This window comes from Pipistrellus hanaki (genome assembly GCF_964339955.1).
Source record: "Pipistrellus hanaki genome assembly, chromosome: 5".
In the NCBI taxonomy this organism is placed as follows: domain Eukaryota; kingdom Metazoa; phylum Chordata; class Mammalia; order Chiroptera; family Vespertilionidae; genus Pipistrellus; species Pipistrellus hanaki.
Window position 1 is genome coordinate 76,284,838 of NC_140507.1, and position 19,103 is coordinate 76,303,940.

Genomic DNA, 19,103 nt, shown 5'->3' on the forward strand with positions numbered 1-19,103 from the left:
TCCGAGTGAGAGGCACTGAAAACTTTTGACAGCTTTAGGAAGGTATAATTGGCATACGACACACCGCACCAATGCAAAGTGCACACGCGGACGGGTTTTCCCATCCGGGAAACCGTCACCACAACCCAGATAGCAAACACTTCCCGGCCCTAAAAGTACCCTCTCGCCCTTTACAGATCCCTCCCTCTCCCCATCCTCCCCTCCCCCCCAGGCAACCAGTAATGGTATTAGCAGGCTGCACTTTCTAGGGTTTGATATAAACGGGACCAGAGAGTATTCTCTTCTTTTTTGTCTTGCTTCTTTCCCTTAGCAAAATTATCAAAATATTCGTTTTTGTGGTGACGTGTCTTTGAGCGCCCTTTTGCTTATGGGGAAACTGAGGCACGCAGAGGGGGAAGTGAGCGGTGGGATGGGGTGAGGTGGGGAGGGGAAGGACTTCACACACAGGTCTGCCCCCTGCCCAGGCCCGGAGGGGCACCCGGGTCCCGGGAGCTCCGGCGGGTGGGACCCGCGCCCGGGCCCCCGGCGGGAGGAGGGTCCCCGGCGCCACGGGGGGCGGGCGGGGCGGGGCAGCGCTTCCAGCTCCTGGGCCACCGATAAGGGCCGGCGGGGCTCTGCGCGCCTGGGCGCTGCGATAAGGCGAGGGGTGGGGGCGGGGCCGGCGGGACGGGACCGGAGCTGATTGGGGCGGGGCGGGGCGGGGCGTCGTAGGGGCACGCCCACCTCCTCGTCCTCGGGCAGCGCCGCTAAGATGGCGGCGGCGGCGGGGACAGCGCCCCGCTCCGGGCCCGGGGGCCTGGCCGCCGCGTCGGGGGCGGACTAGAGCCTCCCGGGCGCTCGCGTCCCAGCCGCGGCCCGGACCCGGGGCCCTGGCGCGGCCCCTCGGCGGGCGGCCGACCCCGCGCCCATGCATCCCGTGTCGCCGGCCGCCGCGCAGTACCGCCGCGGGAGCCCGGAGGACGCGCGCCGCCCCGAGGCCCGCCGGGCGCGGGCGCCCCGAGGCCCGGACCCCAACGGCCTGGCGCCCCTCGGAGCCGGCGGCGCCGCGCTGGGCCCGCCCGGAGCCGCCCCTGGGGAGCCGGGCGAAGTGGACAAGTTTAAGGCGAAGTTCCTGACCGCCTGGAACAACGTCAAGTACGGTGAGGAGGGCGGGCCCGGGGGGGGGCCGGGGGGCGGCCGGGTTGGGGGCGTGGAGACGGGGGGGGGGGCGGAGGGGGGCGTCCAGGCCCCAGACCTTGCCCTGCGTCCACCTTTCCACCGTTCGCTCCCCCGAGAGGCACCTGTGGGCCCCGCCCTGCCCCGCCCCGGGCGGATCTGGCAGGTCCTACAGGGAAAGTGTTCTCAAGTCCTGCCCTTCCCCGTGTGACCTTGAGCAAGCTGCTTTACTTCCTTGTGTCCACCTTTCCCTTCTGTGAAATGGGAACGATCCTCAGAACTGCCTTCCTTCGTTCGCCCTGAATGGATGGCCAACACTGGTGCAGCCCCGCTTCCATCTGGGGGAACAGGGCATGGGTTTCCCAGGGCCACCCCTGCGATGGGCAGCAGGATGGTCCCCATCTCACCGATGGGAGCGCGGTTGCTGCCATAACTACTGTGTTAGAATCCGTCATCTGGCTGCTCCACGTCTCCACAGGTTGGACAGTCAAAAGCCGGACCAGCTTCAGCAAGATCTCCAGTGTCCACCTCTGTGGCCGCCGCTACTGCTTTGAGAGCGAGGGTGAGCTGGTGGCCCCAGGCCGGAGCTGGGGGAGCCCCCCGCCCCATGTCTGTGCTGCCGCTGACACACCTGCTCTTACAGGCGACATCCAGCGTTTCCAGCGGGACTTCGGGTCCCGCCTGTGGCTCACCTACCGCCGGGACTTCCCGCCCATCGCCGGGGGCTGCCTGACTTCGGACTGCGGCTGGGGCTGCATGCTGCGAAGTGGGCAGATGATGCTGGCGCAGGGCCTGCTGCTGCATTTCCTGCCCAGAGGTGAGAGGCGCAGTGGGGAGGGCACACCGGGAGTATGAGCCAACCACATAAGTCATCAGTGTTAGAACTGTTTGTAAATAAAGCTTAATCAAGCCAGAATTACGTAGAAAAGCCAAAACCAGTTTGGCTCAATGGATAGAGCATTGGCCTAGGGACTGAAAGGTCCCAGGTTCGATTCCGGTCAAAGGCATGTACCTTGGTTGCAGGCACATCCCCAGTAGGGGGTGTGCAAGAGGCAGCTGATCAATGATTCTCTCTCGTCGATGTTTCTAACTCTCTATCCCTCTCTCTTCCTCTCTGTAAAAAATCAATAAAATATATTAATTTTTTAAAAAAAAAGAATTACGTAGAAAGTAAGTTTTGCCGGTATAAAGTAAGTTTTTGCGGGGGGAGTTAGAGTTGTGTGTGTTTCAGGAATGTGAGAATTGCTAAAGGTGGGTCTCAGGAGCGGTAGAACTGGGTGTGAAGCATGAGTAAATGAGAACTGTGCCCCCCCCCCACTGGCATTGGTTGACTATTGACTCCATCCCACCAGACTGGACATGGACGCAGGGTGCAGGCCTGAGCCCCCCTGAGCCCTCAGGGTTGGCCTCTCCCAACCGGCACCACTGGAAGCCCCCACGCTGGGCCCAGGGCGCCCCTGAGCTGGAGCAGGAACGCCGGCATCGGCAGATTGTGTCCTGGTTCGCCGACAACCCTCAGGCCCCCTTTGGCCTGCACCAGCTGGTGGAGCTCGGACAGAGCTGGGGCAAGAAGGCAGGTGACTGGTACGGGCCATCTCTTGTGGCACATATACTCAGGTGAGGACCACGGTGAGGACCACGGCGGGGACATGGGAGCCACTGGGTATGCCAAGGAACTCAGGCCTTCCTTCTGGCCCCCAGGAAAGCTGTGGAGAGCTGCTCAGAGGTCACCCGCCTGGTGGTGTACGTGTCTCAGGATTGCACGGGTAAGGGGCTGCTAACCAAGGTCATGGGGTTCTCATCCTGGGCCAGTCACTACTTCAGCTGCTCTTAGGACCCTTTCTCAGAGGCTGGGACCCTTGGAAAGGATTCAAGGCCTACTCAGGGAGAGAAGCTCAGGCCCCTCCACTGCCTCCAGGTCCGGGAGAGCAAGCTTCAGGGCTTCTCCCCGAGGATGGAATAAAGCACAATAGGACTTATTTATCTGAGATCCAGTTAACTCTTACTCTGTGAACAGCTCCAACATGTACAAAAGTCTGGTCTTCTATGCCTTGTAGTGTTGTTAAAAGAATTAAGTGAGCCCTGGCCTGTTTGGCTCAGTGGATAGAGCGTCAGCCTTTGGACTGAGGGGTCCCAGGTTCTATTCCTGTCAAGGGCATGTACCTTGGTTGTGGGCACATCCCCAGTGGCTGGTGTGCAGGAGGCAGCTGATCAATGTTTCTAACTCTCTATTCCTCTCTATAAGAAAAAAAAAAAAAAAAAAAAAAAATTAAATGAGCCCTGACCTGTTTGGCTCAGTGGATAGAGCATCAGCCTACAGACTGAAAGATCCTGGGTCCAATTCTGGTTAGGGGCACAATCCCCAGTAGGGGGAGTGCATGAGGCAGCCCATCAATGATTCCCTTTCATCATTGATGTTTCTATCTCTCTCCCTTCCTCTCTGATGTCAATAAAAATATATTAAAAAATAAAAGGATTGGTATCAGGGAATCTACAAAAACTAAATTTTTATGCAAAATTGTAGGGGTTTGGGACAAGGTTCGATTTTCACAGAGAGCTATTGTCTTAGTCTGTTTAGGCTGCTATAACAAAAATAGCACAGACCAGGTAGCTTATAAACGACAGGAATTTATTTTTCATAATTCTCAGGCTGGAAAGTCCAAGATGAAGATGTAGGCAGATTTGGTGTCTGGTGGGAGCCCCTTCCCTGGCTTGCTTTGCTGTGTCCTCACATGTCAGACTGGGCAAGCAAGCTCTCTGGGGTCTCATTTTTGTTGTGTTTTTCCATTCAGGTATAACTGACCTATAACAATATATTAGTTTCAGGTATATAATATCATGATTTGGTATTTGTATACAGGGTGGGGCAAAAGTTTACAGTTGTTTGTATGGAAAATAATACAATTAATAATAGTATAAGAATAAACTCTGTTTCATATACTCATTACTGTATACCTACTTTTGTCGAACCCAGAACATTGTGAAATGATTGCCATACTAAATCTAGTTAACATCTGTCAATATGCATAGTTTTTAAAAATTGGGGGTGGTACCTCTTTTATAAGAGCATTTATCCCATTCTTGAGGAGTCCAGCCTCAATGACCTAATCACCTCTCAAAGGCCCCACTCCCTTATGCTATCACCTTGGGGTTAGGATTTCTACAAACAAATTTTGGGGGGCTCAAGCATTCGGATCATAGCAGCTGTGTCTCCAGAAAGAGTTGAATCCACTTCTGGTACCAGAGGAAGGAGGGGGAATGGACAGCTGCAGAGACTTGAGGAGGGAACACAGGGACTTTGGTTGAGGACTGCTCTGTGCTCCCATTTCCGTATTGGCAAACCCAGACACCGAGTCAGAGGACCAGCGGGCTGGGCCTGGGGATAGGCTCCAGGCTTCAGGGAAGGCTCCACCTCCTCCTGGCAGTTCGTTCTCCATCCATCTCTTAGGTCTTGGTTGCTCTGTAAAATGGGGACCCTGAGATTGTCTGAGGGTGTTTGGGATTCTGGAAATACTTCCTTCTCCACTGACAGTGGGAGTGTCACCCCCCAAGGGGTTGCTTGGATGAGATTGGACCCCTGGGGTTGGAGGGTCACGCTCTGAAGCTGGAAGTTAGCAAGATGACCTTCTGCCCTGTCCTTTCAGTGTACAAAGCAGATGTGGCCCGCCTGGTGGCTAGGCCGGACTGCACAGCTGAGTGGAAGTCTGTGGTCATTCTGGTGCCTGTGCGGCTGGGTGGCGAGACTCTCAATCCCGTGTACGTGCCCTGCGTGAAGGTAGGTTCCGCCAGATTCTCCACGTCTCCCCCAGAAGCCCTCTGGGCTCTTCCTGTTTGGTTAGGTATATGTGCTTTCTTCATCTGTTTACCCAGTAGTCACAGGGCACCTATATTGTGCCAAGCACTCTCCCAGCTGCTGAGGATTCAGAAGTAAATGGGCAAAAATGTATGCCTTTTGGCGGTGAACATTCCAATGACAGGCAGTGAATCTGGAACCAAGTTAACAGACAGCCTGGGAGTTACCATTCGGACTGTGAAGGAAGGAGAACTAGTGAGGAAGGGCAGATGGGGGCGGCTGCACAACCGAGGAAAGCCCCTCTCCTGCCAGGGCACATGAGCAGCCAGAGGAGTGTTCCAGGCGAAGGGACAGCAAGGCTAGAAAGACTCAGAGTAAAGGCCAGAGATCTCCCCACAGCCCACGGGACCCTGTCCCTTCCTTCACCTCATCCGCTCCCACTGTCCGCGCTCACTCTGCAGCATCCACATGGGTCTCCTGCTTCAGGGCCTTTGCACTTGCTGTTTCCCAAGATGCTAAAACATCGCCTCCCATGAGGCCTTCCGATTCCTCTATTTGTAATTTCAAGGCTCCCTTACTTCCTTTATTCTTCCCAGTGCAATCACTTCCCAGCACACAACCCACTCATCTTCTTGTTTGTCTAACATATGTCAGTTCCAGATAGTGCTCCCCAGGGCCCAGCACACGCCTAGGTTTGCACACATTGGGTGTTTGCTAAGTATCTGTTGAAGGACTGTGTGATAGCACCTGCCCCGTTCTCACCTTTGCCCACTCTCCTCCCTGTAGGAGCTCCTGCGTTCAGAGCTGTGCCTGGGCATTATGGGGGGCAAGCCGCGGCACTCGCTGTATTTCATCGGCTACCAGGGTAGGCCTGCTCCATCACATGCCATCCTGCCTCACCTTCCCCTTCCCCACCCCCACTCACACCTCCTCCCCTGCAGATGACTCCCTGCTCTACCTGGACCCCCACTACTGCCAGCCCTCTGTGGATGTCAGCCAGGCTGACTTCCCCCTGGAGGTGAGCTGGTGTCCCGTGGGGCGGGATTAGGGGTATGTGGAGGAAATGGGGGGCCCCCTAAGCTCCCCTTCTTTGTCTGCTTCAGTCCTTCCATTGCACCTCACCCCGCAAGATGGCCTTCTCCAAGATGGACCCCAGCTGTACTGTGGGGTTCTATGCTGGAAACAGGAAGGAGTTTGAGACACTGTGCTCAGAGCTGACCAGGGTGAGCAAGAGGAGTGGTGGAGGGTGTGGGAAGTCAGGGCTGGAGGGGAGAGCGGACAGAGGAGCCAGCAGACCTGGGGAGGCTGCTTCTAGGCCGTTGTCAGGATTGTCATCCTGCCCACACATTACAAAAGCCCAGCTTTGAAAAGACCCAAAAAGGGGAATATGAAAAGTCGGGGGCTTTCTTGGCTCTACTGTCCCATCAGGGTTTACCCTTACTGTGGCAAGGGTTGGCTGTCAGCCACTCTGGGCACCAGGATCCCTCCTCCCAGCACGGAGGGAGATCCCGGGCTGCCTTTCCTTGTCTGCCCTGGGGCACACGCTCATCACCGAGGCCCTCGCTGTCCTGGGGAGAGGTGCTGATTGACTGGCCTGGGTCAGCCTGCAGGGATGGGAGTTCGGGAAGCACCTTTTAAATATACTTGTTAGAATTACCACGCCTTAAAAGAAAACAATGCCTAAGGGGTAACTGGCTACTGCTTTTGGTACTGAGCTTCTTTCTCCCTCCTCCCACCAGGTCCTCAGCTCCTCCTCGGCCACACAGCGGTACCCCATGTTCACCCTGGCCGAGGGCCATGCTCAGGACCACAGCCTAGACCACCCCTGCTCCCAGCCAACTCTGCAGCTCCCTCGCCCTGAGCGGCTCCTCAAGGCCAAGCGCCCCAGCTCGGAGGACTTCGTGTTTTTATAAAGGGATGGGATGGGGGAGAAGATAGGACAAACACTATTTATTTTTTTATTTATGTCACACTGGATGTGGGAGCTTGACCTCTGGTGGTGATGGTACTTCCCACTGCTCACCCCCTGAAGCGCAGCTGAGACCAGCCAGGAAACCTCCAGGCTGGGCCATTAAGCCAGGGACAGAGCCCAAGGCCTGCCTCCTGCCATTCGGGCCCTCACTAGGCAAGGAGGGAGGATGGCAGGTGGACTCCCAGGCACCCACTCAGGGCCTGACTCAAGTACTGTAGTTTGCACTGGACTGCTCGTGCCCTCACTGGCCTCAAAGCTCCCACCCTAAGGGCTGGTGGCGGTGTGGGAACTGGCTGTGGGGGCCAATAAAGCCATCTGACTTGACCTCAGCTATGGCCAGAACATCTGAGAGATGGAACCAGGGTGTACATCAAGATGAGGTGTCCACGTCTCCTGGGGGGCTTGTTAAGCAGACTCAGTTTCCACATCTGTAAGACGGGACTTCTCACCTGCTCACAGGAGACAAGTGGGTCTGTACAGTCGTTAAGAGAGGATGCATTTAGAGGCCTGATTGAAAGGAGAAGAACCTGAGGGCCTTGCCTTCTCCATCAAGCTCAGGGGCAGCTCTTGGGCCCCTGCTGCTTCCTCCTCTTCCGGGCCAGCATGCGGAAGTGCAGCCTCTTTGGGTTGAGGCCAAAGGCTTGTAGCCTCTGGCGGCTGAACTCCTGTCCTCCAAGTGTCACTGTGGGGCCCAGGAGCCGAGCCCTCTTGGCCCTCCTCCGCCCCTGGAGGGGTGGCTTCTCAGTGGGTGACACAGGGGGGGCCTCTTTCTGTGTTAGGGGGCTCTCAGGCTGGGGCCGCTTCCTGCAGGCCCCATCAGATGCCAGCAGCTGCCCCTGTGGCTTCCCTGTGGCTTCCGTGGGCGTCTCTTTCCTGAGGAAGAAAGTCGGCTCAGCCCGGGCCAGCACAATTGGACCCCTTCCCAGTGCACATCCCCCGTTTTACAGACGAGGAAAGGAGAGGCTCAGATAGAGGGCACCGCAGCAATGCGGGTGCCTGCCTGGAATTCACACCGGGGTCTGACACCAAAACTTTTTCTACTGAATCCTGAAGCTGGACTGTGTTGCTGATAATTCTTGTATTTGAGCCTTGTCTTACACTAAGCTATTCACATAAATTAACTCATTTCATCTTTAAGTCAACTCGGAATTCCTGTCACCCCTGCTTCCTGCCTTATAGAACAAGAAATAACATGATAACAATAGCTAAAACTTATCAGCACTCATGTTTTAAGCACTTCACATGAATTCACTTAATCCTCAAAAAGAAAATAAGAAATGAGCCATCATTATTATCCCCATTTTATAAATGAAGAAAATAGGTTCTGAGGGGAAATGACTTACCCAAGGTCATATCGCTGTAGCCCAGTCAGGATTTGAACCCAGGTCTCAGAGAGGGAGAGGGCCCAGTCCCAAAATCATGCAACAAATGGCTGACAGAACGAGACTCAAACCCTGGCCTGGCACCCCACCCTCCCCAGGCAAGCAACACTCACTCCTCTGGGCAGAGCGACTTGAAGATCTGCCTCTTTTTCCATGAGTTCTGGGCCTTCTGGCTGTACGCCTTCTTGTCCTGCAGCTCCTCCTGCTCCGACCTTTGGGTGCCCAGCAGACACGCCTGTCACTGGGTGCTCAGGGAGATGTCCCTGCCTGCCTGCCTGCCCCTCCTCCCGAACACGGGGCCCAGCCCCACCAGTCACCTGTACATGCAGGTCTTCTTCAGGGAGCACCACCGGTTCAGCTCCTTGTCGTCGGCAGCGAGGATCTGCATGGGAAGGGGGAGGGGTCCTGCGTGAGCCTGGGCGGCTCTGACTCGGCCTTAGTCACCTCAGCAAAGCCGGGTAATGCCAGCACCACCCAGCGAGGATGGCACGGTGGGAGAGAACGGACGTCTGCGGAGGCTAATCATGTTTTTGCAGAGGACAACAGATAGGAAAACAGATTCAGAAAGGGGTTCCTTGAAAAGCCATACAGCCAGGGAAGTGGCTGATTTCAGATTCCAGGGCCCTCACCTGGTAGCCCTCACCCATGCACCATGTTCCCAGCAGCCTCAGGGCAAGGGTCTCTATGCCAATCACCAGATTTGCTAATTATAAATAAGGCCCAGGTTCTCAACCTCAAGGCTCCTGCCTCCAGGCTTCAGATTCCTCATTTAGGAGTTAGGCATCCCCTCAGAACCTAGTAGAAGGCTGTTGAGAAGACTGAGTAAATGCAGATGGTATAAGCTCAATAAACATCAGCTTTATTTCAGAGAGGAATGAGGCAGAGAGAAACATCAATGATGAGAGATAATTATTGATTGGCTGCCTCCTGCATGCCCCCTACTGGGGATCCAGCCTGAAACCAGGGCCTGTGCCCTGACCTGGAATTGAACCGGGACCTCCTGATTCATAAGGTCCATACTCAATCACTGAGCCATTCCAGCTGGGCGACATCAGCCATTATAGATAGCTAAGGAAGTGCCATCTAAAGAGCCACACATGGGCCCATATATGCATTAAAGATAAAGAGCCACACATCATTTCAGCCTCAGGGACATGTCATTAGGCCTGCTTTATAGACGGGAAACTGAGGTACAGAGCCCAAATCCAAGGTCACACAGCTGATGAGTGGCTAAGGCAAGATTTGAATCCAGGGCATCTGGTTCCAGAGCCCATCTAGTCTTCAGGGCCACCCTGCTGCACATATAATAGTAACAGAATTAAAGGTATAGTTGACCCCTGAACAACGCGGGTTTGAACTGGATGGGTCCATTTATATGCAGGTTTTTTGTCAATATTTTTTTTTTTACGTTTCCCCCCCAATTTACTTTGTTGTAAGAATATAGTACATAATGTGTATAATATACAAATATGTCAAAAATTTGCATATTTTTGACTGCAGAGGGGCCAGCAGTTGTTTAAGGGTCAACTATAATGTGTATAAGGGGCTGTTTGAAGCCCCTCCCCATCTCATGGGAACCCTGTGAGGTAGGAAATTTCAGTCCTGTCATTAGCACTAGTATTCCTGCCTTTTTTTAACTTATGGAACTGAGAGAGAGAGAGAGAGAGAGAGAGAGAGAGACATCGATTTGTTCTTCCATTTATTCATGCAGTCATTGGTTGGTTCTTGTATGTGCCCTGACCAGGGATTGAACCCGCAACCCTGGCGTATCGACAATGCTCTAACCCAGTGGTCGGCAAACGCATTAGTCAACAGAGCCAAATATCAACAGTACAACGATTGAAATTTCTTTTGAGAGCCAAATTTTTAAACTTAAACTGTATAGGTAGGTACATTGTTATTAATTTAATTAGGATACCCCTAAGCTGGCCTTTGCTAAAAATGTCCTCAACCTAATTGAGGCATGTGGCTCTCAAGCCGGTTTGCCAACCACTGCTCTAACCAACTGAGCCTGGCCAGGGTAGTCCTATCATTTTTGACAGGAGGAAACAGGTCCTGTGGCAGCAACCACTGGCTTCGTGCTCCCTCTTGCCTCCTGGGTGCCTCCCAGTGTCCCGCCCCCGCCTGGGGCCCTACCTCCTCGGTGCTGAGCCCGAAGTCACAGGGCACCACGGTGCGGTACTTGAAGCGACAGGGCAGGTCGTCGATGATGTCCTCATAGTCCAGCCGGTAGTACTCGTCCAGGTACTCCTCAAACGTCTTGTCCCCTGTGTGCGGAGAGAACTGGGCTGCTGTGGTTGTGCGGCCCTGCGGCGCCCCTGCTCGCCCACGGAATGCCCACCGGAGCCTCACTGGGGTTGAACACAGGTTTTTCCTGCCCCACAGCTGCAGCAAAGTGTGACTTGCGCTTCTTCTTGCCCGTTAAGGGGGCCTCACGCTGCTTCTTCTGCGGCTGGCTGGGGTCGTAGTCAGCATCCATCTGCCAAGACATGCAGGTCAGGCCAGCCCTCGCAGCCCTTGGGACTTTCCAAGGCGGCCCACACCCCCTCCCCATGGCACCTACATTGAAGTCCGGGTCCTCGCAGTGCAGCTCCTGCTGGCTCCAATCTCCACCCTGCTCCGGCCCAGTCCATGTGTCCCAGTTCCAGTGATCTGGCTCCAGAGGACGGACAGACAGGGATGAGCCCAGAGGGACCTCAGGCTTTAGACCCCGCACCCCCACCGCCACCCAGTGACCTCACCTTCGAACCCTTCCTCCTCCTCAAAGTGTGGCTTCTCCTCCTCCATTGTGCCGTAGTACTCGTCCCCGAAGCATTTCTGAGAGCCAGGGACCGGAGGATCAGCAGGGCCCACCCTTCCCACAGCTTTATCCCTGCACCTTCCACGGCTCCTCGCACCCTTCAGGACCCAGGTCCTGAGTGGGCCTCACAAAGCTGGTCAGACCCCACCTGCCCCCGCAGGTCCCCATCGCCACTCAGACCCCACAGGTGTGACCACACAGTTCAATGCCTGCCATCAGATGGAGGGCTCTGAGGGGGCAGGACCTCTACGCTGCCCAGGGCTTGGCACACAGGGAATGTGAGGCTGGTTCTCACCACTCCGTCAGCTCTGAGAAGGCTGACCCCGGCTCCAAGAGGGCTGAAACCTGTGCCCAATGCAGGGCCTGGCAAAGGCAGATATTGTTAAGCATGTCCTTTACTGAGTGTCTATTATATCCCCACTATCGGCTACACCTCACATTTTGCACAAACACCAGCAGACAGACAGTATCCCCATTCTGTGGAGAAACTGAAGCTTAGGACTGAAAAGCTTCCTGGAAGTGAAGGTTAAACTCCAACTATATGGCACCACATTCTGGTTTCCACCTGGCCTACCTACATATCCTCAGTCCCCTCCCCTCACTGCCCAGGGGCTTCCTGAGGCTCCTGTGGTCCCCACGGCTCCTCACTTAGCCTTCATCACCTGCTCCTATGCCTGATGTTGTTCCCACAAATACAACAATAAACAGTAAAGGCACAATAAATGAGTTTAAAAGAAACAGAGCAGCCCACTGTTCCTAGAGCACTTACCTACTAAACGTTTACCTCAAGCTCTCCTTCAACAGCTCCGAGGTAGATGCTATGGTTACACCCGCTTTACAGACGAGGACAAAGGCTCAGTGAGCTCAAATCACTCCTCTGAGGCCACACAGCCAAGAAACACGGACCCCAGAGCCGTGCTGCTGAGTGTGTCCTGCACGGCCGGCCGGGGGCCATACCTGCATGAGCTGGTCATGCCGGGTGGGGTCGAAGTCGTCCTCGAGGTCCTGTTCCTCAAAGCCCACCGTCTCATTGCCCGTGACCTGCCGTAGCTTCTCCAGCTTGGCCAGAATCTCCCTCCTCTTCAGGTTCTTCAGCTGCTTGAGTTCCTCCTGCTTTTTCGCTTTCTCCTGTGGGTGGCAGACAAGAGGGCGAGGGAGGGTATGGCTCTCCTCACAGCTAAGGGCTCCCCTGAACCCACCGCCCCTCACACTCACCCTCCTCTTCCGCTCCCTGATCTCCTCCCTTTTCTCCTTCCTTCGCTCGTCCTTGCGGCGCACAGAGGACGCGATGCTCCGAGGGTAGGTCTTGACCTGTGGGCCGGGGAGAATTCTGGGCTCTCCAGGCCTGAGCCCGAGAGCCAGCTCCTCCCAAGCCCTAGCTCTAGCTACCCACCAAGGCCGAGTCGGGCTCCTCAAAGCGGAAATTGTACTTGTGCTCGAAGTCCTCCTGCTTCTTCAGAAACAGCTCCCCCTCGTCAGAGGAGTCATCTATGGAGAGCTGGACCGGGGGCCCTGGCACCCTGGGGGACAAGACAGAGGGAGGCCGGGGTCAGCCAAGCCCCTGCGAACTAGCCCTATTAACACATTCAATCGTCCCAAGGATGTGTTTCCCCAACTGTACAGATGGGGAAACCAAGGCACAGAAGTCTAGCAGGGTCAGGATTTGAACACTTGGCTCCAGAGCCCACACTCCATGGCTCTTCCTCGGATGACTAACTCTGCTGAGATGTGTGTGTAAAAGTGCACACCAGTGCTCTCTGCTTTTCAGCCAGCATTGGCTCTACGCCTCTGATGAGAACATGGCTGCTCACCCTTCCTCCTCTTCCTCCTCATCCTCATCTCCCTCTTCCTCATAACGCTTGTTGAGGATATAATCCCGTAGGAACTGCTCCCCTTCGTCCAGCTCTGGGTTATTCCAATATTCCTTGAGGTGAGTCTAGGAGTGAAGGGGTGACAGGATGCAGTTAGACACTCAGAGGCAGGGAAGGAGGGCAGACATGGGCATCAAGTGGATTCAAGTAACTGAAACTTCACAGCCAGCCTATGAAATAGGTGTGTGGGGGAGTTTTATTCCCATTTCATAGATACAGAAACTGAGGCCCAGAGGGACACACCCACTTTCAGAGTATGTGCTCTTAGCTACCCCTTCCAGGGTAACTTTCTAGAAAAAGGCTGGATGAAGGCGGGACAAGCAGTGCAGTCCTTCAGCGACTGCGTGGACACTCACCAGTTCTCTCAGGGCCTCCGGGTTCTGAATCTCCCTCTGCCCCTTCAGCCATTCAATGTAGTCAGCATCCTCCTGGGCCTGGGGGAAGGCTGGCACTGAGCTTCTGCTGGAGCCCAGCACCTCCTCCCTGCCACCAGCCTTGGCCCAGCGCGGGCCCAGCACCCACCTTCTCCTCCTTGGTTTTAGCGCGTTTCTGCAGCAACCCGGAGCCACCTTCGCCGGCGCTATCCTCATCTTCACTGTCCTCCACGAATGCCCGGAAGCTGCCCCCCAGAGAGCACGTCTCAGAACAGCCAGGCTTGCCCCGAACCCTGCCCCGAGGCGAACCCTGTTCACTAAATCCCGGTTCTTCCTAACAGCTCAGCGAGGTGCTGGGACAGAGTATTACCAACCCCATTTACTGTAGGAAACGGAGGCACGGAGAGAGCAGCACGTGCCTAAGGGCACACAGCCCTCAGTGACAGAGCTGGACTGGGGCCCAGAGCGCCCGCCCAGAGCCTCAACTCCTGTCCATCTGGCCACTCGCTCGCCAGCTCACCTTTCCTTGAGCTGTTTCTGTTCTTCCACGTAACTTTTCGACGAGATCTGCTAAAGAAAGGGAGCGATGGGCCCCAGGCCCAGCCCCGGACCCCTCAGCCCCAACCGGGTCTCCACCCCACCCACCTGGAGTCTCTGATTGGCGGTCTCCCCGTCTGAATTCTCCTCGTCGACATATTTGCTGTGCAAGGAAGAACTGGGGCTTCAAAATGGACTCCCCACGGTCTGCCTGTCCCAGTGGTGGGGGGCAGTCAGGAGAAGCAGGTGGGGGAGCTGACAGGGGTGCAGGCCATCCCAAAGGAGCACGCTCTCTGGCATTCCTGCAATTCTGGTGAGTCCCTGGCTCCTTCCCACCCCTGCCCCTGAGGCCCCAGGCATCCACCTGCTCCGGAAGGCAGGGCAGAGGACGGTATGTGTCCAGCCTTGTCCTCACCCTTCTTTCTCCAAGATAACCTTCCGCTCATAGTCCTTCAGGTACATGGGCCGCGTCTTCTTTTGCTTCTCAGCTGCCAGCTCCTCCTCGCTTTCCGAGGACGTTGCTGAGGAGTCACGGGAAGACACCTGCCATTTTCCACAACCACAACTCCCTTCCTTCCCCAGACAGAGAATGCCACTGGGCTGGGCCAGGGCCAGGGTCAGATGAAGGCCTCAAATCCCCAGGCCACCACTTCCCAGCTGTACAACAGTGACCATACTGGCTACCACCCGGCAGTACCTGGCGGTGACCACTCAGTAACTCCCGCTCTCAATAGAACAAAGCACACGGCTGTTATTAACCTCAACAGGTAATAATCTCAGATACTCTGCTAAGCACTTTTGACCTAAAATGATTCATTAAACAGTCACAACAGACGATAAGGCCAAGAGGAACCTCGGAGAGGAGCAGCCCCAGACCTGTTCTCTGGTAGAAGGTGGCATCTTCCTGGTAAATCCGGGGATCCTTCTTCTTCAACAAGGAGAGAGTCCTGTAAAAGTCTCTCTCCTGCTGGGGGTCAAATTCCTAGGGCAGGAAAAGGATTGGGGACAGACTTCAGAAGGAAGGTGGTGAGAGCGATGGGAGGGTAGTAAGCAAGGAGGGCAGGTGGGCTGAGAGGGTTGTGGGGATTAGGGTGGAGGAGTGAGCATACATTAGGTGGAATGGGCCTACATGACATGGAAGGAAAGGGGATCCCGCTGGGGAAAGGCAGGTGTGTGTGTGGGGGGGTGTCAAATACGGAGAGAAGGGAGGAAGGAAGAGAGCGAGGGAGGTCCATACAGAAGTACAGGATCTGAGACAGAGGAGGGTATCAGGGAAAGGAACCGTGCTTCCTCGGGGACATGGATTGGCCTGGGGCAGGAAGCAGAGAGGACACATGGCCAGCAGTGGGGACTGGCTGCACAGTGAGGTGAGATATGGCTGATGTGGGGAGAAGCTGGTGGCCCATGTGGCGGAGTGGTCACACCAAACACATCAGGATGGGCAGGTGGGCCCATAGCAGGGAGGGGAACGGGGGGGGGGATGGAGGGGAATGGGAGGGATGTGGCCCCGCCCTGGGGACGGGGCGGCCGCTGTCTGCCCCTCGTGGAACCCGGGGTGGGGGTGGACCCGGTGGGGCGCTGTGGAGTTTCGGGACCAGGATGTGGTGGGGGCTTGAATGCCGCCCGCACGCCCGGGCCGGGCTGAGGAAGCTCACCACGCGCTCGTCGCTCGAGTCGGACTCGGAGCTGGAGTCATCGCCGTCTCGGTCCCGGTAGCGATCTTTCACTGCGGGACAGACGGGAGCCCCCGATCAGCCCGGGGGGACCAGCTCAACCACCACTTCCCGACGGCCCGGCAGCGCCGGCGCCCGCGGGCACGCGCCCAGCACTCACGCCGCTGCAGCTCCTCACGTTCCCGGTAGCGGCTGTACCGCGCGGCGAACGCCGCGTTCACCCGCAGAGGAGACGTCCCGCGCGGCTCCGGCATGGCGGCGGCGCGTCCCACTGCGCACGCGCACGCCGGCGCCGGGGAGGCGGGGCTGCTGCCGTTGGCCCCGCCCAACGCGACCTTTAAAGGAGGCGGGGCTTCGAGGGCCGCGCCCTGGCCCCGCCCCCGGCGTTTCCGGAATCTCTTACGCCGCGTGACCTCAGTCCCCACCCACGGCCGCGCCTCTGCAGGGAAGGGTGCAGCCGCCGCCCACCCCACCCCGGGGGCTGCCCGCACCCAGCTGACATCTGGGGGCCCTTTCTCCACTCGCGGTTTCCTGCTTCGCTTCCGTTCCGACAGCGCAAACCGCCGCCCCACCCAGCTCTCTCACCCCTGGTGCCCTGGGAATTACTACTCTCTCCGCTCCCCCGAAGCCTCCATGACCCGCGACCCCCGTGCCCACCCCCACCGACATCCGGGACGCGGGACTATCCATCGCAGATTTAAGAAAGCAGAAGCCACCACCACTGTGATCATACACAAGAATTAATTTAATGGGTAAAAACATTAAATTATCACACAACTTTAATCCATAAAGCTTAATAAATAGAATCTTTTTTTAAAGCTGTACAAGAGACAGGAAAACAAGTTTCCAACAAAATATGAACTCATCTCACCCTTGTATTCATTTGGAACTCCCCCCTCCCCCCCATGCTCAAAAGCAGAGTGCACACTGAGATCTCTCTCTGGGTGCAGTCAGCCGAAGTCGCCAGGTTCCAGGAGCCCTGGAAGCCATGACCTCACGCAGGGCTGAGGCTTTGAACGCTCTGCCCTCGGGACTCTCTGTAGCCCCAGCAGTCTGGGGAGTGGAGAGAACTGAACCGTTTAGGTGGCTGTTGCCTACAGGAGCCCTTCTCACCAAACACACAAAAGGGAAAAACAAATGAGAAATGTCCCTTAAGCACACACACTCCAGAAATCAATACCAACAAGCCACAAACTGGTGCTCCCCCACCTTTGGCAGTGGGACTGGAGGAGCAAAAAGAGAAAGTGTTTCTTTTCTGAGAGAGAACCCAGCTGGGTCCTGTGGCTGCAGTGGGGGGTCCTGGGTCACAGGGGTGCCACCATGTGACCCTGCAGTATGTCCATGAGATCCTGAGCCCCTCTCCCTCGCGCCAGCTCCAGGGGCGTGAGCCCCCTGGTATCCCTGTGATGGAGGTCAGACTCGGCAGCCAGGAAGCTGACCACAGCTGCGTGGCCCTCGCGCACAGCCAGGTGGATGGGGAGCGCCCCTGTGTTATCGGGCGCGTTGACGTCGGCGCCGTGCTCTACCAAAACCTTCAGCGTGTCCAGGAATCCCGTGCGGGCTGCGTCGTGGGCCGGCGTGGTGCCAGAGGCATCCTGGACATTGGGGCTGGCGCCTTGTTTCAACAGCTCCAGGGCGATGGTGGGGCTGCCAAACATCATGACCTGTGCGGGGGCAGAGTTGGGGGGGGGTCTCAAAAGAGGGGTTCCGGGAAAAGGCATCCCTTGGAGAGCGGGGTCATTCAGGAATAGGGAGCACCAGAGAAGAAGTCCTCTGGAGGATGGAAAAAGCCCAGGGAACACAGGCCTCCAGGCAGCTAGCTGTTTGAGACCTCAGAGAACAAGGTCTCCTAGGAACAGGGACCCCCAAGAAACTAAGGAAAACACCACCCCAGGAATAGTCTCATGCAAACTTTCAAAGAACCTAAGACCCTCCACAAGGAGGCAGAGGACCACCGCCCCCTCAGACGTGGGAAATCACCAGGAAATGTAAACCTCCCTCCAGGAAATTGGGTCTCATAAAATGAAAACTGCCCTTCCTCCCTCCCGGCCTTGACAGCCCCCTCAAACGAAAGGAGGTACCCAGGGAATCTGAAACCCATCCTCCAACGAATAGCCCCTCCCATATAATCAGACTGCTCCCCGAGGACACCTGAATCACTCAAGAAATGAGGTTCCTCCCAGGATATAGGGACTACTGTGCAATCTGTAACTGTTCCCCCCGTAGGACTCCCCACGATATACCAAGAATCTAAGAGGAAAAAGAAAAAAAAAAAGAAAAAAAAGGACGAAGATCACCCCCACACACAGGAACTGGAATATCTCCGAGAACCCCACAGACAATGAGAACGCAGTGGAGACCTGAATCCCTTCTTCCAATGATCGGGTCTCCCCATGGAAACCCACAGAAGCAAGGGCCGATCCCGTGAAGCCGGTATCCAAAGAAGCTGAATCCTCACTCATGGAAAAAATCGCCTCCCCAGGAAAACTGAATCCCCAGCACCCAGAGGACAAGGCATCCTCCGGAGATGGAAAGCCTTCCTTCCCTTCCCCCATCCACCAGGGAGTAACGCCAGCCCACACACGGAGGCCCGGACCCCGGCCGGCCACCCCCAGGGCCAGGAGACCTTAGGAGCGGGGGCTGGGTCCCCGCTGTCTCCCGGCTCGGCTAGGAGAGACCGGCCTCACCTGCAGCGCCGTCTTGCCGAAGCGGTTCAGGGCGTCGGGGTGCACCAGCTCGCGGTGCAGAAGGCGGCGCACCTCCCGCACGTCGCCGCGGGCCGCGGCCCCGCTGAGCCGGTCGCCGGCGCGGACCTCCTCCAGCAGCATGTCGGCCCTGGCCTGAGAAGCCCCCCGCCCCACCCCGGCTCGGTCAGGGCGGGGAAGCCTCCGGTGCGGCCCCCAACAGCGGCCCTCCGGCGGAGCTCCCGGCCTGCGCGAGGCTCGCGGCCCAGCTCGCCAGCAGGGGGCTCCGAGCGACCCCCGCCGCCCCCACCCCGGCGGCTCCTCCCCGCTGTCAGCCCACAGGTCGCCAGGGGCTGGGAAGCTGGCCCAACCCTCCGCGGCCCATAGGGGGCCCGGTCTCCGCCCCACTCACCCTCCCTCCTCCTCTGCGGGCGGAGTCTCCTCTGAGCGGACGCCGCCGCCGCGGCTGCGGAACGCCGGGTCCGGACGCAGGCGGCGCGCTCCAGCTCCGCCCCCGAGCGCGGCGGATTGTTTTCTTACGAACTCGCTACTAAGTAGCCCCGCCGCGCCGCCCGGCGCCCGACCCGGCGGCGCCCCGCCCACACGCCCCGTGCAGCCAATGACTGCGCGTTGCGGGGGAGGTTTGAGCGCTGGCGTGGGCGGCGCGGCCCCTGATTGGCCGAGCCGCGGCGATTAGCGGACCGTCGGCCATGGCGGGGTTTTCGGTTTTTCAAATGCGCCTGGCGCGCGGGAGCCGGAGCCGGTTTAACTGCCCAGGGAGAGCAAGGTCAGGGGCAGGGTAACGCGGGCTGCCCCAGGAGTTCAGCGCCGCCGTTGGGGCCGCCTAGTCCAGGGTTCCACC

The 19,103-nt window shown here is 57.2% G+C and overlaps 3 protein-coding genes across 6 annotated transcripts; 1 reads left to right on the plus strand and 2 right to left on the minus strand.

Annotated features, from left to right (window-relative positions):
* The first annotated feature begins 770 nt into the window (after positions 1 to 770).
* Positions 771 to 7,244, plus strand: ATG4D (autophagy related 4D cysteine peptidase). Of its 2 annotated transcripts, XM_084883982.1 has the most exons (10): positions 771 to 1,139; positions 1,634 to 1,717; positions 1,799 to 1,972; positions 2,508 to 2,772; positions 2,857 to 2,921; positions 4,800 to 4,930; positions 5,735 to 5,813; positions 5,890 to 5,966; positions 6,052 to 6,171; positions 6,688 to 7,244. In XM_084883982.1, exons 1-10 carry the CDS (start codon positions 908 to 910, stop codon positions 6,859 to 6,861), a joined length of 1,401 nt encoding a protein of 466 aa, XP_084740108.1. In that variant the 5' UTR covers positions 771 to 907; the 3' UTR covers positions 6,862 to 7,244. The 2 variants fall into 2 exon arrangements, with proteins under 2 accessions (XP_084740108.1, XP_084740109.1); XM_084883983.1 differs by lacking the exon at positions 5,735 to 5,813.
* KRI1 (KRI1 homolog) lies at positions 6,884 to 15,878 on the minus strand. Of its 2 annotated transcripts, none has more exons than XM_084883980.1 (19): positions 15,718 to 15,878; positions 15,540 to 15,610; positions 14,761 to 14,866; positions 14,300 to 14,405; positions 13,993 to 14,047; positions 13,868 to 13,917; positions 13,496 to 13,592; positions 13,330 to 13,407; positions 12,914 to 13,038; positions 12,496 to 12,622; positions 12,318 to 12,413; positions 12,060 to 12,230; positions 11,044 to 11,119; positions 10,866 to 10,954; positions 10,655 to 10,781; positions 10,439 to 10,569; positions 8,620 to 8,684; positions 8,416 to 8,514; positions 6,884 to 7,793 (listed from the first exon to the last, which is right to left on the minus strand). In XM_084883980.1, exons 1-19 carry the CDS (start codon positions 15,809 to 15,811, stop codon positions 7,475 to 7,477), a joined length of 2,082 nt encoding a protein of 693 aa, XP_084740106.1. In that variant the 5' UTR covers positions 15,812 to 15,878; the 3' UTR covers positions 6,884 to 7,474. The 2 variants fall into 2 exon arrangements, with proteins under 2 accessions (XP_084740106.1, XP_084740107.1); XM_084883981.1 differs by having other exon boundaries at positions 13,868 to 13,914; positions 15,718 to 15,853.
* A 406-nt stretch (positions 15,879 to 16,284) lies between these two features.
* CDKN2D (cyclin dependent kinase inhibitor 2D) lies at positions 16,285 to 18,779 on the minus strand. Of its 2 annotated transcripts, XM_084884087.1 has the most exons (3): positions 18,654 to 18,779; positions 18,245 to 18,397; positions 16,285 to 17,221 (listed from the first exon to the last, which is right to left on the minus strand). In XM_084884087.1, the coding sequence occupies exons 2-3, from the start codon at positions 18,383 to 18,385 to the stop codon at positions 16,862 to 16,864; spliced, it is 501 nt and encodes a 166-aa protein (XP_084740213.1). In that variant the 5' UTR covers positions 18,386 to 18,397; positions 18,654 to 18,779; the 3' UTR covers positions 16,285 to 16,861. The 2 variants fall into 2 exon arrangements, with proteins under 2 accessions (XP_084740213.1, XP_084740212.1); XM_084884086.1 differs by lacking the exon at positions 18,654 to 18,779 and having other exon boundaries at positions 18,245 to 18,521.
* Between the last annotated feature and the right edge of the window lie 324 nt (positions 18,780 to 19,103).

Bases quoted from the DNA above. Each gene is read 5' to 3' on its own strand.
- CDKN2D (XM_084884087.1), bottom strand. From the start codon at position 18,385: ATGCTGCTGGAGGAGGTCCGCGCCGGCGACCGGCTCAGCGGGGCCGCG. The intron at 17,222-18,244 runs GTGAGGCCGGTC...GCCCCCGCACAG, and splicing joins TCGGCAAGACGGCGCTGCAG to GTCATGATGTTTGGCAGCCC.
- ATG4D (XM_084883982.1), top strand. From the start codon at position 908: ATGCATCCCGTGTCGCCGGCCGCCGCGCAGTACCGCCGCGGGAGCCCG. The intron at 4,931-5,734 runs GTAGGTTCCGCC...TCCTCCCTGTAG, and splicing joins TGTACGTGCCCTGCGTGAAG to GAGCTCCTGCGTTCAGAGCT. The intron at 5,967-6,051 runs GTGAGCTGGTGT...TGTCTGCTTCAG, and splicing joins AGGCTGACTTCCCCCTGGAG to TCCTTCCATTGCACCTCACC.
- KRI1 (XM_084883980.1), bottom strand. From the start codon at position 15,811: ATGCCGGAGCCGCGCGGGACGTCTCCTCTGCGGGTGAACGCGGCGTTC. The intron at 13,918-13,992 runs GTGGGTGGGGTG...CCCTTTCTTTAG, and splicing joins CCGCCAATCAGAGACTCCAG to CAGATCTCGTCGAAAAGTTA. The intron at 13,593-13,867 runs GTGAGCTGGCGA...TCTGGGGGGCAG, and splicing joins CAGAAACAGCTCAAGGAAAG to CTTCCGGGCATTCGTGGAGG.